Source organism: Carcharodon carcharias, chromosome 16, assembly GCF_017639515.1.
Source record: "Carcharodon carcharias isolate sCarCar2 chromosome 16, sCarCar2.pri, whole genome shotgun sequence".
Taxonomy (NCBI): domain Eukaryota; kingdom Metazoa; phylum Chordata; class Chondrichthyes; order Lamniformes; family Lamnidae; genus Carcharodon; species Carcharodon carcharias.
In genome coordinates this window covers 32,383,993-32,401,348 of record NC_054482.1, presented here as the reverse complement: position 1 = coordinate 32,401,348, position 17,356 = coordinate 32,383,993, and the positions used below count along the sequence as shown (strand labels likewise).

At 42.7% G+C, this 17,356-nt stretch overlaps 1 protein-coding gene across 3 annotated transcripts in view; it reads left to right on the top strand.

Moving 5' to 3' along the window:
* LOC121289009 (xenotropic and polytropic retrovirus receptor 1 homolog) overlaps positions 1-17,356 on the top strand; it is a 355,844-nt gene that overhangs the window by 331,262 nt on the left and 7,226 nt on the right. For 2 of the 3 annotated variants that reach the window (XR_005945478.1, XR_005945477.1), the window contains 2 exons: positions 6,147-6,381; positions 7,743-7,877. Coding sequence is in view for 1 of the 3 variants with exons in the window: in XM_041207881.1 (XP_041063815.1) it covers positions 7,743-7,909; positions 14,343-14,482; positions 16,231-16,440 (517 nt within the window). In the remaining 2 variants the exon portion in view is untranslated. Of the gene's footprint in view, positions 1-6,146; positions 6,382-7,742; positions 7,910-14,342; positions 14,483-16,230; positions 16,441-17,356 lie in introns of those variants that run through there. The other variant, XM_041207881.1, reaches the window with a different exon arrangement.

The window sequence follows — 17,356 nt, the reverse complement described above, 5'->3', positions numbered from 1 at the left end:
CCATGATTGCCTTGACTTTTGCATCTCTTGGAGCTACCTTACCTTGTCCAAAGGTATGGCCTAGATATGTAACTTGCGCTTTTGCAAATTCATTTTAGCCAAGTTCATCACCAAATTAGCTTCTTGTAGTTGAGTAAATAACTCTTCCAGATGCTGTAAATGCTCCTCCCACGTCTGACTGAAAAATATTAAATCATCGATATAAACCGCACAATTGCTTAACCTGCAATTATTTTGTTTGTCAGTCTTTGAAATGTCGCAGGTGCATTCTTCATACCAAATGGCATGACTTTAAACTGATATAGTCCACTTGGCATTATAAAATTTGATATCTCCTTTGCCCCCTCCAACAACGGTACCTGCCAATATCCTTTTAGCAAGTCAATTTTTGTGATAAATTTCGATTGTCCAACTTTCTCAATGCAATCCTCCAACCGTGGTATAGGATATGAATCCACTTTTGTCACCGTATTCACTTTTTGATAGTCCACACATAGTCTTTGTGTTCCATCCAGTTTTGGTACCAGTACAATAGGTGAACTTCAGTTACTGCAACTAGATTCAATGATATAATTTTGAAGCATGAAATCAATTTCTTTTTGTACTTGTGATAACTTTGCCAGATTTAATCTATAAGGTTGTTGCCTCACTGAAGATGATATTTCTATACATACATCATGTAAAGTGAAATGTGTCTTTCCCAACTTATTTCCACAAATAGGTTTGTGTGACTGCAATAGCTTTTCCAAATCACTTTGACACTTGCTTGGAAGGTAACTCAATATTGCGTTTAAATTTTCAAGCACCCCATCACTATCCAGTTTGATTAGAAGAAAATCAATTTCAGAAGTCCTGCACTTCTACCTCTTTTTCATCATCCACCATCGCTATTATCTTTTTTGTTCCTCTTCCCTGTCAAAGTACTTTTTAAGCATATTTACATGACACACCCTCTGCTTCTTTCTTCTATCTGGAGTATTTATTAAATAATTTACGTCACTCAATTTCCTTTCAACCCTGTAAAGCCAACTAAATCTTGCATTTAATGAATCCCCTAGTACTGGTGACAAAAATAGCACTTTCTCTCCAGAAATAAAACTCTGAATTTTAGCTGCCTTATCTGCTTACTTACTGTGATGTCTTTAAATGTTCCCTAGCCAACTCGCATGCTCTGTTCAATCTTTCCCTGAAATTTGATATGTAATCCAGAAGAGTAGTTGCTGAATTTTGACCCACCAATTTCTCATGAATCAGTTTGTGGTCCCCTTACCATAAACAAGTTCAAAAGGGCTAAAACCAGTCGATGCATTAGGTGCGTCTCTAATAACAAATAACAAAAATGAAATTCCTGTATCCCAATCCTCTGCATAAACATGACAGTATGCTCTTATAGTTTTTAAAGTTTGATGCCATCTCTCTAAAGCTCCTTGCGACTCCAGATGATAAGCTGGTGACTTAAACTGTTTTATCCCCGAACTGTTCATTACTTCCTGAAACAGCTGTGACATGAAATTTGACCCCTGATCTGATTGTATTTCTTTAGGTAAACCATATCTTGTAAAAAATTTGATTAACTCCTCCACAATCTTCTTAGTTGTAATATTTCTTAAAGATATCACTTCAGGAAACTGGTAGACAAATCCATTAATGTCGATAAATACTGATTTCCACTTTTAGCCTTAGGGAGGGGTCCTACACAATCAATCATGACCCTGGTAAAAGGTTCTTCAAATGCTGATATTGGGATTAAAGGTGCTGGCTTAATCACTGCTTGTGATTTTCCTGTTGCTTGACATATATGACAACTTCTACAGAATTTGGCTACATCCCTATACAACCCTGGCCAAAAAAAAACCTCTGCATCTTTTCCAGTGTTATCCTAATTCCTAAATGTCCCTCCATTGGATTTTCATCAGCAATCTTTAGAATCTCATTCCTATACCCTAATGGGTTAACAATCTCATGCACCTCCCTCCAGCTTTCATTTGCTCAGATAAGATCCGACCGCCACTTTCTCATTAAAATATTCCCTCGAAGATAATAACAGACTGGAATGCATTTTGCTTTGGTTTTTAAATAAGCTTTCTGATATAACTGTTTTACTTGAAAATCATTTTTCTGTAACTCCACTAAGCTCTTTGAGTTAAACACTTCAACTGAACTGTCCTGCATTCCTTCCTCCTGAACAATGTTATCAAACACAGTGCCAGCTAGTTGGCTTTCGACACCTTCTTCTTGCCTTTGAACTGACTGCTTATTTATTTTGTTCTTCCCAATGGGCCTTTGATTTTGTTATAACACAATCAGGAAACAATCCAGGATGTTCCTTCTATAGCGCTTATGTTGAAAACACTTCTACAGGCTCTTCAACTACTACAGGCATCACCCACATTTGCGATCTAGCTATACCCAGAATAAATTGAATCCCTGCAATGGATCTTTCCACCACTCCCAACTATTATTTCACCCAACTTCCATCTGCTCTTTAAATTTACCTTCCACAATGGAATAGATATAGCATCTCCATGAAACCCACTTATTACCTTCTCCTGCAAAACAAGTATCACTATCCCACAACATTAAGGATTGACTAGCCCCTGTGTTTCTTAAAATTTTAACATCTTTACCTACTCCACCTTGTACACATGGAAAGACTTTCCCTTCACATACAAAATCTTTAAACATTTCTGCAACCTGCTCCCCAGAAGTCTCTTGAGTAAACTATGAATACAATTCCATTTCTTTACCTTCCACTGATTCTCCCTGTTTCACCTGTACCCAAACTACTGGTTTCTCCTGTGCCTGAACCTCAAAACCCACAGTACTTATACCTCCAGAGCTTTTCCATACCCCAATAATTACTACAGATTTTTCCTGCAACCTCCAACACACTGACTTCGTGTGCCCCACTTAATTACAATGAAAACACCTCAATTTTTGAATGTCACTTCTACCTTCAGCACCTTGCTTTTTATTCAGAGAAAAACTTCCTGGGAACTTCCAGCTACTCCTTCTCTTCCCTGACTACCTGCCTTCCTTTCACCTTCCCACTTTTTATCCTTTTCCAATTTGAAAGGATGATGAAAAAAAGGTTTAGCTCAATGGACCAGCTCACAATCATCTGCTGCTTGTCTTACAGAATCAACCCTTTGTTCCTCCATATGAGTTCTCACTACCGAAGGGATTGAATCTTTAAATTCTTCCAAAAGAATTACTTCCCTAAGAGCTGCATAGATTGTCTCTATTTTTAACAGCCATATCCACCGGTCAAGATTACTTTGTTTTACTCTTTCAAACTCAATATAAGTTTGCCCAGGCTGTTTTCGCATATCCTAAATTTCTGCCTGTATGCTTCAGGAACCAACTCATATGCGCTCATAATAGCTTTTTTCACCACATCATAATTCACTGATATTTCTTCTGAAAGCGAAGCTTATACCTCAAGCTCCCTACCTAACAACTTATACTGTAATAATAACGTCCAGTTTTCCTGTGGCCATTTCATCTATTTAGCTAGCTTTTCAAATGAAATAAAGAATGCTTCAATATTATTTTCCTCAAACATTGAGAGAGCTTGTACAAATTTAAACATCTCCCCTCTGGTTCTACTCTAGAGATAAATCTCCCCTCACCTACTGACATCTCTTTTCTAACTGCCAACATTTTCAGTTGGAATTCTCGTTCTCTTTCCTCCTTCTCCATCTTCACATTTCTAATTCCCTTGCTTATTCAAATTCAAGCTTTTTCAGTTCCTTTGCTTGTTCAAATTCAAGTTTCTTCATTTGCAACTGAAGTCTCGCTACCTCCAGCTGTGACTCACTAGTGCCAGGTTTCACTTCCAACTGTAGATACTGTGCTATACTTTTAACTATATCTGATTTCCTAGCCCCTGCAGGTAACCCCAATTGTAACTTATCTGTCAACGATGTTAACTTACTTTTGGTTATTCTCTCCAACCCAATCAGAGTTATCTCTTCTACTCCCAGACAAGTCTTAGCAATTGCCAAAGCCATCTTACAGTCTCACTACTTCTAAAATACCTCACCAACTCCTGAACTCAAAGTGCCCCTCATACTCATAAGCTTAAGATTCACCAAATCCTAACCAAGCAAGGAATTGGAAATATAATTTATCCCGGCACAGCCACCAATTGTTCTGACTGATGCTGTTGGTAAAGTAAATTTATTTAAAATTGGGAGAGGGAAACTTTAAACAACTGTCATAACCTATAATTTTAAGTCATAGAGGTGTACAGCACAGAAAAAGGCCCATCAAGTCTGCACCAGTCAAACAAGTACCTAACTATTCTAATCCCATTTTCCAGCACTAGGCCCATAGCCTTGTATGCCATGGCATTGCAAGTGTACATTCAAATACTTCTGAAATGTTATGAGGGTTTCTGCCTCTACCACCCTTTCAGGCAGTGAGTTCCAGATTCCCACCATCCTCTGGGTGAAAAAATTCTTCCTCACATCCCCCTACCTTAAATCTATGCCCCCTGGTTATTGATCCCTCCACCAAGGGGAAGTGTTCCTTCCTGTCTACCCTATTTATGCCTCTCATAATTTTATATATCTCAATCATGTGCCCCTTCAATTTCCTCTGCTCTAGGGAAAATAACCCCAGTCTATCCAATCTTCCTCATAATTAAAACTCTCCAGCCCAGGCACCATCCTGGTAAATTCCTCTGCACTCTCTCTAGTGCAATCACATCCTTCCTATAATGCAGATTCCAGAACTGCACGCGATACTCTAGCTGTGGCCTAACCAGCATTTTATACAGTTCTAGCATAACCTCCCTGCTCTTATATTCTATGCCTCGGCTAATAAAGGCAAGTATCCCATCTGCCTTCTTAACCATCTTATCTACCTGTCCTGCTACTTTAAGGGACCGGTGGACATGCACACCAAGGTCCCTCTGATCTTCGGTACTTCCCAGGGTCCTACCATTCATCGTGTATTCCCATGCCGAATTTGTCCTGCCCAAGTGCATCACCTCACACTTATCTGGATTGAATTCCATTTGCCACTGGTCAGCCCATCTGACCAGCCCATCTATATCCTCCTGTAATCTAAGGCTATCCTCCTTACTATTTCCCACCCCACCAATTTTCGTGTCATCCGCGAACTTACTGATCAACTCTCCTACACTCAAGTCTAAATTGTTTATATATAACACAAACAGCAAGGGACCCAACACTGATCCCTGTGGAACCCCACTGGACACAGGCATCCAGTCACAAAAACACCCCTCGACCATCGCTCTTGCCTTCGTTAGCAGTTGCCCATGCGAGACCTTATCAAAAGTCTTGCTGAAGTCCAAGTAGACCACGTCAAATGCATTGCCCTCATCTACACAGCTGGTCACCTGTTCGAAAAATTCAATCAAATTGGTCAGACATGACCTCCCCTTAACAAAACCATGCTGACTGTCCTTGATTAATCCCTGCCTCCCCAAGTGTAGATTAATTCTGTCCCTCAGAATTGCTTCCAATAGTTTCCCCACCACTGAGGTTGGACTGACTGGCCTGTAGTTCCCTGGTTTATCCCTTCCTCCCTTCTTGAATACCGGTACCACATTGGCTGTCCTCCAGTCCTCTGGTACCTCTCCTGTGGCCAGAGAGGTATTGAAAATTATTGCCAGTGCCCCTGCTATTTCTTCCCTTGCCTCACTCAACAGCCTGGGATCCATTTCATCTAGGCCTGGAGATTTACCTACTTTTAAGCCTGCCAGACCACTTTGAACCTCCTCCCTTTCGGTGCTAGTTTCTTCAATTATATCACAATCGTTCTGCCTGATTTCCGTACCCACGTCATCCCTCTCATTTATGAACACCGGCACAAAGTATTCATTTAGAACCTAAACTACGTCTTCCAGCTCCACACACAAATTACCACTGTGGTCCTTAATGGGTCCTACTCTTTCCCTAGTTATACTCTTACTCTTAATGTACTTGTAAAATAACTTTGGATTTTCCTTTATTTTACCTGACAATGTTTTTTCATGCCCACTTTTTGCTCTCCTAATTTCCCTTGACTTCCTTAGAGTGGCACTGAATGTGTGCGTGTGTGTCTGTGCGTGTGTGTGTGTGTGTGTGTATGTCATTTTTCAGATGGGATGCTAAACCAACATTCTCTCTCCACAGGTGGATGTAAATGATCCGTTGACACTATTCGAAAAGCAGGAGAGGCCTCCAATATTTATCCCACAACAAATACCACCAAAACAAAATTATCTGGTCACTTTTTTCATTACTATTAGTGGGACCTTAGCTTTGTGCAAATTGACTGCATTTCCTATATTACAACAATAACTACACTTCAAAAAGTACTTCATTGGCAAAGTGTGAAACACTTTGGGATCCCCTGAGGTTGTGAAAGGTGCAATAAAAACAAGTTCAATTCTTTACTAATAGAATATTTGGAAGAAGGGATCAATTTTAAACATTTTTCTAATGCATTTTAAAAGAATATACATGAAATTGTGATGAAAAGTATCAATATTTTGGTTGCGGGAATTAACTTTGTTCAGTTAATTGGAATTGGTTAAGTTGTATATTATTAAGCAACAATTGCCCAAACTGTACATACTGTAAAACTGCATTTGTTGTACAGCACATGTACCTCTGTCCTTGATAAAATATTCTTAGATCCTCCATTCCTTATGGCATTTCCCTGGCCAGTTTCATCCTCCAGAAACACTACAGATCCAGCCTTCAAAGCTAACTTGCAAACGTTTCATTATTTGTATTTCTCCCACCAGCAGTTGTTTATGTCTAAGATTATTTGTAAGGCCTATTAACAAACAAGCTGTTCATAATGGCAATTCAGTTCATCTGTTCTTATTTCTTATGAAACTGCTGAACTAGAGTGATTGACTAAGTTCTATTCCACTTTAATGGAATTAAAGCTTATATTCCAGCAGAGTCCTAATTAAGCAAAGTTGAATGAAAAGCCCAGCACAGCTTTGTACTTGTTTTAAGTATCTAACAGTTGCTGTCCCATTAAGATTCATCTTCCATGGCCCCCTTTTTGGTCTAGGTGAGGTTGAATTCAACTATTTCTCTGATCATTCTTCTGATTTGTTTCTAGACCTTAAAGAGTTTCCAGAAGGACTAAACTGACCTATTATCTATTTCAAGCTGATAAGCATACTGCTAATTTCTAACAATCCCCCCTAATGCCTTTGCATCCTGCCAGAATTGGACACAGTGCTGCAGTTGAAGTCGAGACAATGCTTTATAAAGCACTATACCTTCCTTACTCTTTATAGAGTATACTTCTGTTTATAAAGCCCAGGAGCCCATATGCTTTTTAAAGTGCTTTGTCAACCTGCCCTGCCACCTTCAATGATTTGAGGTCCCTCTGCTCCCTTTTAGAATTGTATCCTTTATTTTATATTGCCTGTCCTTATTCTTTCTACCAAAAGTGCACCAATTTGTACTTCTCTGCATTGAATTTCATCTACCACGGGACTGCCCATTCCAGCAGCTTGCCTGTGTCCTTATAAGTAGCCCCCTCACTGTTCACAAAACTTCCAAATTTTGTGTCATCCACAGATATTGAAATTGTGCCTTCCACACCCAAGTCTGGGTCATTAATAAAGATCAGAAAAGTAGTGGTTCTAATGCCAACTCCTGGAAAACTCCACAGTGTACTTTTTTTAAGACTCTGATGAGTTAAAAGGAAATGGTGTACCCATATGGCAAAAGTTAATGGTGTTGCTTATGTTTCTCTTTCAGAACAGAAACATGAAGACGCAGTGGTATTTCTCTACCTGTGGATCGCCTGCTTGTTGGTCAGCTCCTGTTATACTCTCACCTGGGACCTGAAGATGGACTGGGGCCTCTTTGACAAAAATGCTGGAGAAAATACCTTCCTGCGTGAGGAGATTGTCTACCCTCAGAAAGTATGTGTTTGAGCAATCCCAAGCAGTGGCCATTCTGTTTGCTGGGGTAGTAGATATTAATAGCAGTGAAAGCTGGGCCAACAATACTGTGGAACATGGTGGTGCAGACTAACTTGTGCCTCGGTCTTCCCAATAACTTAGCGAGATCCAAATTATAATGGGCGATTCTTGGGGGGAAATGTGCCTGTGCACACAAGGGAGAACAGACTTGGATGTGATACACCCACTGCCCACCTACCATGCTGAGATAGCTTGCTGAGGCTCTCTCCCTTCCTGGCCTAGCAGTTAACCTAACATACCAAAGGGCTAGCATGTAGAACTGCATCTCGTCAAGAGTCAGTGCCTTGAAGGAGGAGAGAAAAGTGAGGAACAAACCAGCAGAAATGTGTATTTCTCTTTCCAGCTCTTAACTTATCCCTCCTGGTGATTAGGCACTCCAACCTTTCCGCATGAATAACATGTCTGATGAACTCCGTTCGTTTTCTTTGGATATTATTTGAGAGCTCTCTTGTTTCTGGCCTCACTCAGTACTACTTCATTAGTTATTTTCTCTACCCAACTTACCTTTAGGATCCTTCTTAAGCAGCACATTTCGAAGCTCTTGATTTTCTTTTCCTCTTTCCCGATGCTCCAAGTTTCACATCTATAATTCGTTACTGACCAGACATAATGTTTTAGTATAAGAGCAAAATACTGCAGATGCTGGAAATCTAGAACAAAAACAAAATTACCTGGAAAAACTCAGGTCTGACAGCATCCGCGGAGAGGGATACAGTTGACCTTTCACGTCCATATGACCCTTCATCAGAACTAAGACATATAGAAATGAGATGAAGTATAACCTGGTAGAAGGGGGTGAGTCAGGAGAGCTCAGTAGGGGGCCAGTGATAGGTGGAGGCCAAGGTGAAACTGTCAAAGATGTCATAGACAAAAGGACAAAGGGGTGTTGACGGTGGTGATATTATCTAAAGGATGTGCTAACGGGGACATTAAGGGAAGCAAGCAGGACAAGCTAATGACAGATGGCCCTAGTGCAGGTGGGGTGGGGGGAAGGGATCGAAATGGGCTAAAAGATGGAGATGAAACAATAGATCGAAATAAATGTAAAAATAGGAGGGAAAAGAAAAAAATATAGTTGTAAAAAAATTATAAATTATTGGGAAAAGGGGCGTCGGAAAGGGGATGGGGATGGAGGAGAGTGTTCATGATCTGAAATGGTTGAACTCAATATTAAGTCCAAAAGACTGTAAAGTGCCTAGTTGGAAGATGAGGTGCTGTTCCTCCAGTTTGCGTTGAGCTTCGCTAGAACATTGCAGCAGGCCAAAGACGGACATGTGGGCATGAGAGCATGGTGGAGTGTTGAAATGGCAAGTGACAGGGAGGCCCCCTCTTACGGCACCTTCCCATGCAACTGCAGAAGGTGCAACACCTGCCCCTTTACTTCCCCCCTCCTCACCGTCCAAGGGCCCAAACACTCCTTTCAAGTGAAGCAGCATTTTACTTGCACTTGCCTCAATTTAGTCTACTGCATACACTGCTCCCAATGCGGTTTCCTCTATATTGGAAAGACCAAACGCAGACTGGGTGACCGCTTTGCGGAACACTTTTGGTCTGTCTGCAAGCATGACCCAGATCTCCCTGTCGCTTGCCATTTCAACACTCCACCCTGCTCTCATGTCCACATGTCCATCCTTGGCCTGCTGCAATGTTCCAGTGAAGCTCAACGCAAACTGGAGGAACAGCACCTCATCTTCCGACCAGGCACTTTACAGCCTTCAGGACTGAATATTGAGTTCAACAATTTCAGATCATGAACTCTCTCCTCCATCCCCACCCCCTTTCCGACCCCCCTTTTTCCAATAATTTTTACAACTATCTTTTTTTCTTTTCCCTCCTATTTTTACATTTATTTCGATCTATTGTTTCATCTCCACCTTTTAGCCCATTTCAATCCCTTCCCCCCACCCACACTAGGGCCATCTGCCACTTGCTTGTCCTGCTTGCTTCCCTTAATATTCCCATTAGCACATCCTTTAGATAATATCACCACCGTCAATATCCCTTTGTCCTTTTGTCTATGACATCTTTGGCAGTCTCACCTTGGCCTCCACCTATCACTGGCCCCCTATCGAGCTCTCCTGACTCACCCCCTTCTACCAGGTTATATTTCATCTCATTTCTATATGTCTTAGTTCTGATAAAGGGTCATACAGTCTCAAAATGTCAACTGTATCCCTCTCCGCACATAATGTTTTATTGTACAGATTCTCATTTCTAGGCTCAAGCTGACGTTTCTTAGAATGTTGCTTAATTTTGTAAAAACACTTCTGGCTTGTTCAATCCTTTTTCATTTTTCAGTACGGTTTTTGACATTGGATGTTATTGTGCTTCCTGGATAGTTGAATTGATTAACGTGTTCTAACTTGCTTCCGTTTGCTGTGATGTTGCATACCAAGATGCCCTTTTTCTTTGTCTTTAACGTAGTGTACGTTTTCTTGCAGTTGGGTATAAGTCCCTATCTACCGCATTCCTTTACGACCATACCGTTTAATTTTGGCAAAACTTCTTCATTTATTGTTATAAGTACGGAGTCATCGGCATAGTGGATGTTGTTGATGACTCTCCCTCCTATCTTTCTACCAGTCATCCCTTCAATTCCTCTGAGAATTGAGGAATTGAAGGGATGCTTTTGTACGTCCCACATTTAATGGTAAAATTTTATTGAGCAATGTCAGCGAGTGCAGGCAGAAGTCATTGACCTGCATTTGAGCACAACTTCTCAGTAAATATGTTTATGTAGAAGTTGCCTTATAGCCATGATGTCCAACCTATAGTGCCTAGGCCCTGGCAGTCCTGCTCCCACTACATGCATGCTCTGGTTAAGTATCATGAGCCTGGAGGTTTGGAAAGGGCTATAGTGACGAGATTGCTTTGGTCACAACACCAGGACCTACTCATATCCATAAGATGAGCTAAGAACATAGAATTTTACAGGAAAGAGTCGACCACTCAACCCAACTGCCCTATGCTGATATTTGTGCTCTACTTGAGCTTCTAACCACCTTACTTCACCTCACCCTACCAGCATAGCTTTCTCTTCCTTTCTCTCTCATGTATTTCCAGGCTTCTCTTTAGATGCATCTGTTATTTGTGTCAACCACACCATGTGGTTGAGAGTAAATGGGAGCATGAATTTAAACAATGTGCATAACCCTTCAGGCTCCTTAGTATGCACTCATGTTGTCACAGTAATCAAGGAACTGGGCTGCTTCTGCTTAATAGGAGTTGTGTTCTCATAAGAATGAGAGACCTCCATCCCTGGACTGCTGTTTTGGCCCTAAGTTGTATCACCTATCATACTAACAGAACAGATTGTCATCCATTTCTGGCCACTTGCCAGCGTACTCACCTGGATCTTTTTGATTCCTGTTGAAAGACTATTTCTTTCTTTCCTGATACGTGTTTTGCACCTCTGCAACCGATGTGCTTCTACACCCTCAACCAGTGCACACATTCTAAAAACATCTGCGAAAGTAGCCTTTTCATCTTTAGAAAGGTCTTCAGGCATAGTCATGTCTTCCATCAGGTTATGATACAACCCTTGATGCATTATTGTACATCTCCTTAAGTACCCATAGCTAGGGGCTTTGACCAGCAATAAGAACCTTTTCTATCTTCAATCTGGTCTCTTATGCATCCCCAATTTTCATCACTCTACCATTGGTGGCTGTGTCTTCAGCTGCCTAGGCCCTAAAACATGTAATTCCCTCCCTAAACTGCCCCTCCTCTCTACCTCTGCTCTCCTGTGATGGTGTTACTTAAAACCTACCTGTTTTTCCATGCTTTTGATCATCTGTCCTTGTATCTCCCTGAATAGCTTGCAATGTTTATTCTAAGCTATAAAACCACACAACAACCCAGAAGTCTTGCACAAGCCAAGCATAAGTTGACCTCTTTAATTTACTGTTTGTGCATGTCCTCACAAAAGAATTTAAAGGATCTTAAATGAATAGGCCATGCAAAACAAAATAATTAGAGGGAACGTTGGTGGTTTGGTGTGAAATTTTGACACCCCTGTAATGTCTTACTACTTTAAAGGCATATTATTGCAAGTTGTTAATTTTATCTTCAGCCAACATTTGAGACACTAATGCTTATCAGTGGAAAAGCTCCTTAGTACAGTAAGTCCTCACTGTAAGTTGGTTGCATTCCTGAAAATCGTGACTTCAAGTGAAACAACTTTAAGTGCATCGTGGGTTCCCGTAGGAATCAATGTTAAAGCTGGAATTAGGTTCCTTCAGATATTTCTTGCCCGGACAAACCAGTGCACAAGTTGAAACGCTGTACTGTACATATGCAGCACTGTGCATTCCTAACTAGAATAACTTGCAAAATAAAATAACTCACTGAATATAACAGAAATATTGTATAAATTCAAATTAGATGATGCTAAATCACCCAGACAAGCCCTGAGTAGGTCCTGTGTCTCACCAACAGCACTCCTGAAACTCGGCTCAACTTTTTGCTTGCCTTCCTTTCCTAATCTGTCCCTGTCTCTCTCTCTCTCTCTCTCGCTCGCCTTTCTCACTCGGTCTTTCTGTCTCGCCCCCTTTCTGTCTCGCCCCCTTTCTGTCTCGCCCCCTTTCTGTCTCGCCCCCTCTCTGTTTCGCCCCCTCTCTGTCTCGCCCCCTCTCTGTCTCGCCCCCTCTCTGTCTCGCCCCCTCTCTGTCTCGCCCCCTCTCTGTCTCGCCCCCTCTCTGTCTCGCCCCCTCTCTGTCTCGCCCCCTCTCTGTCTCGCCCCCTCTCTGTCTCGCCCCCTCTCTGTCTCGCCCCCTCTCTGTCTCGCCCCCTCTCTGTCTCGCCCCCTCTCTGTCTCGCCCCCTCTCTGTCTCGCCCCCTCTCTGTCTCGCCCCCCCCCTCCGCCTCGCCCCCCCCTCCGCCTCGCCCCCCCCTCCGCCTCGCCCCCCCCTCCGCCTCGCCCCCCCCTCCGCCTCGCCCCCCCCTCCGCCTCGCCCCCCCCCTCCGCCTCGCCCCCCCCTCCGCCTCGCCCCCCCCCTCCGCCTCGCCCCCCCCTCCGCCTCGCCCCCCCCGCCTCGCCCCCCCCTCTGCCTCGCCCCCCCCTGTCTCGCCCCTCCTCTCGCCCTCCCCCTCTCTCTCGCCCTCCCCCTCTCTCTCGCCCTCCCCCTCTCTCTCGCCCTCCCCCTCTCTCTCGCCCTCCCCCTCTCTCTCGCCCTCCCTTGCTCGCTCCTTTCCCATTCTGCCTATCCTTGTCTCTCTCCTACTCTTTCCACTCTGTCCCTCTCTCTCCTTTCCCAGTCTGTTTCTGTTTCTCTCTTCAGAGCCTGAATCCCTTCCTGACCATTTGTAAGGGTTGAGCCCCTGTCCTAGGGGGTGTCTTCCTTGGAGCGGTGGGTGTTAGTGGTGGCAGCAGCAGCAGAAAGGAGCCGGAGGCCTCGGTGCCCCTCCCTGGCCCAGGTTACTCAGTTCATCATCCGATTAACGGCCAGCTGCTTCCTGTCCCTGCCTTGCGCTTTTGCTCTTGGGATCTCAGACCTTGCACTCTCCCCGCAATATGGGCCTCTGGTGACTGCGGCAGCAGCTGCAGTGTTAGAACATGGTGGCTGTGGCTGACCCAGAGTTCAGTGCAGGGGTGGTGGGGCCAGAGTGTAGATGATGTAAAACTGAAAATGGTGATGTAACTCAAAGAAAGGGCCTAAAGAATAAACATTAAAACAAAACGATTTTAAGGAGGGCAATTTAAAGTGAAGACTTGGTGTATATGTAGCACCAAATCCAAGCTTGAATGGAATTGCCTGAATCTAACAATAGGGTTCTGGTTATGGTAATAGATGTCACGGCATAGACTGAGAGACAAAATTCTTCCAGGCAATATTGGAAATATGGTTTCAACTATGATGTCAATCAGATTCTCAGTTGCGGTTGTTATTACATAATAAGTATTGCTGTCACATCCTGTCACCAGCTGAGAGTTATCTTGCGTGTTCCCCACTTCCTTTGTCCCACCTTTAGTGATCGTGTTTTCAGTTGCCTAGGGCCTAAACTCTGAAATTGCCTTCACAAACCTCTCCACCTCCCTCCCCTACTTTAAGATGTTCCTCAAAATCTACTTTGGCCAATCTTTCTATCATAATATCAGTTTATGTGGCTCGATGTCAAGTGTTGTTTGATAATATTCCAATAGAAAAGCCCTGGAATGTTTTAATGTATCAAAGCTGCCATATGAATACAAGTTGTTGTTAGTTATTTAAGGAACATTTTGAGAGGACTGAGAGTAAGTTCTCTGCTGTCTCTGCTATTGGTCTACTCGAGCTCGGAAGAAAGGTGAGGGAAATTAGTTTATTCAGATTTGCTCTTGTATCCCATTATATCCTGAAAGTATACCAAGGGATTGATATTTTGCTTTTATTCACAGAGTTATTACTACTGTGCCATAGTAGAGGATGTCATCTTGCGATTTGCTTGGACTGTGCAGATTTCCATCACCTCAATGAGCACATTTGCTTCAGCAGGAGACATTATTTCCACCGTACTGGCCCCGCTGGAGGTCTTCCGGTAACATAATTTAAAACCATGTGGTGAATAAATTGATGCTTAGGTTTGGGGGTGATGTGGACAAGTAGCAATAACATTGACTGAACTCAGTGTGGAACATGGTGACCCCTAGTATGCTTGGATCATGCCAGCCAAGAAAGGTATCGGATGAAGGATGTTTTCTGAGGGTGCAAAAAGCTATTCTTTAATTTTGCTTCTGGAGCAGAGATTTAAAAAACCCTAAGAAGTTCCCGAGATCCTGAATTGAATGCCAGAGATGAGGATGGAGAGTATGAGCAGGAAGGTTAGAGTAGGTATCTTGAGTTGGAGCAGAGTTTGGGGCTGTTCTTGTTTTCCAGGACGATCCTACAGTAGTTAGTGGGGTGGGGGAGGGGGTGGGGATAATTTGGCAGCACAGTAAGGATTCTGTCTGAGGCAGTGAATTTCTTGAGTATGTTTATGATAATTTTCTACAGCATTATATCCTAGAGCCAACAAGAGACCATACAAAATTTAGTGATGAATAATGAGCCAGATTTATTTAATAGCCTAACTGTGCGTGAAGTTTATCAAACAGTGGACATAATGTGATCAAGTTCAATATAACATTTAGAGAGATGAAACACGAAGCAGCTACTAAGATTCTAGACTTAGATAATGCTGACTTCAATGGAGTGAGACGGAGAGTGTCCATAATAAAATGGGAAAATCTGTTAATGGTTAAAATGACAGAAGTTCAATGGGAGGTGTTTAAAAAAAGAATTTAATATGATGCAGAACCAGTTTGTACCCTAGAGCAAGAGCTCTACTTGTCAAAAAAGTAGCCATGGACAACTGAAGAGCTAAGAGACAAAATAAAACTAAAAGATAAAGCATACACAAATTCAAAAAATAGCACAGATCCTGCCAACTGGGGGAGATGCAAAGGGTAACAGAAGATGACAAAGCAGATAGTAAGAGCTACAAAAAGGGAGCATGTAGAAAAGCTTGCAAACAATATAAAGATCAGCACAATTTTTATTATTATGTTATGAAAAAGAGTGGCCAGGAGCAATGTGGGCCCTTGAACTGATAATGGTGATTTGAATGTCGTGGGAAGAAAAATGATGAGGAAGTGATAGGAAATACCAGCACTGGCAATGGAGACCCTGGAAGTGACCACGCACTGTGCTGATGTTGAGGGTGGTGGTCATACATGTGAGTTTGAAGTTTTTGTGGAGGACAACATTGTGCGGAGGAGGATGGAGAAACCGGAAGAGGCGAGGCAGGGTTGGGTTCCAGTGGTGGGTGGGGAACACTTTAATCTCTCAACATATCTCTAAAATACTTTTTAATGTGAAAATAAGTAACTTTCTGCTTAGAATTTGTGCCTACACTTATAATTAGCGAAAAGGGCTTGGAGATTAAACTGGGAGCAACAGCCCAGGTTGTAAGGCAGCGAGTGTCTGTTAAAACTCAGGAATACACTAAGTGTTTGTACACTTAGGTTGGCAGAATATAATTTTACAAGAGCAACCAGCACAATGTTGAACTGTTTGTGAAAGGGTTGGTTATACCGAAGCTGAAACATTTATCGTGTGCTGACTTGTCACACTGGGGTGGAGTGAGGGAGCTTAGGGCCAGTTTTTAAGAGTTTTAGGTTTTGCAGCTGACTTCAGGTAAGACTGGGCTCAGATCTGAACAAAAACATGTTACTTTGTAGTACCTTGCGTTTTACGGTTGCCATCACTACACTACTGCTCACTAAAGTTGAGTGTGTTTCCCTGCAGCCGGTTTGTGTGGAATTTCTTCCGTTTGGAAAATGAACACCTGAACAACTGTGGTGAATTCCGTGCTGTACGTGATATCTCGGTGGCACCCCTCAATGCCGATGACCAGACTGTCCTGGAGCAGATGATGGACCTCGAGGATGGGGTGCGGAACCGCCAAAAAAACAGAGTGTGGAAACGCACTTACAGCATCTCTCTGCGTAAAACACTGTACGTACTGATTTCAAGAAGCTCGCTTCCAAACTGCAGGGCAGTCGCAGCACCAGGGAAACTCAAAAGATAAAGAAGCAACACTTCTATAGAACACAGTAAACAACGAATGAACTTCCGTTTATATTGCTTCTTTCACAATCTCAGCATGTGTTTTCCAACCAATTATAGCAGGGTCACTGTTGTGATGTAGGAGACGCAGCAACCAGTTTACACACACCAATGACTTAATGACCAGAAAACCTCTTTTGGTACTGTTGAGGGATAAACATTGGCCAGGACTCCAGGGAGAACTGAAGTCACAGTACTCTCATGATTGAATTTTAGATTTATTCTTCACCGCCCAAAAGGTACTGTCTCTGGCTGCAGTACAAAACCATGGATCCTGTCATGCTCTGGTATTCCATTCACATGTAGCTTGCCTGCCAGATAGCCTGCACCATAAATTCTTTAAGATTGCAGTGTTTGAGTGGTAGGGAAAAGTGGGAAACAGAAGTGGCAGGAAAGCAGCAGTCAGGCAAGATGGTGCATGATTGAAGGAGACGATCATACTATCCCATTTGATAGGGGCTATCAGTGTAATGATGGAAAGATGACAGCCCTGGAGATTGAGTCCTTGTCTTCTCCATACCTCTCCTATCTGACCCCATGCTCCACAAATCACACACATGCACAACACCGTCTCCCATATCTTCAACCTCGAAGTCCTGTACTCCCATTAACCCTGTCCTTTCCAAGTCCCATTGCTTCCCAGGCCCAGCAAATGAACTTCACTCCTTTAATTTGAGACTCCCACAGCATCCTCCAGCTATTCTTATCGATCCACATTCCAACTCAGGTTACTCTTTCTTTCCTGCTCCACCATCATTGTCACTTTTCTAGTCACTGTGTTCCTGTTGCAGTCCTCCACTTTGCT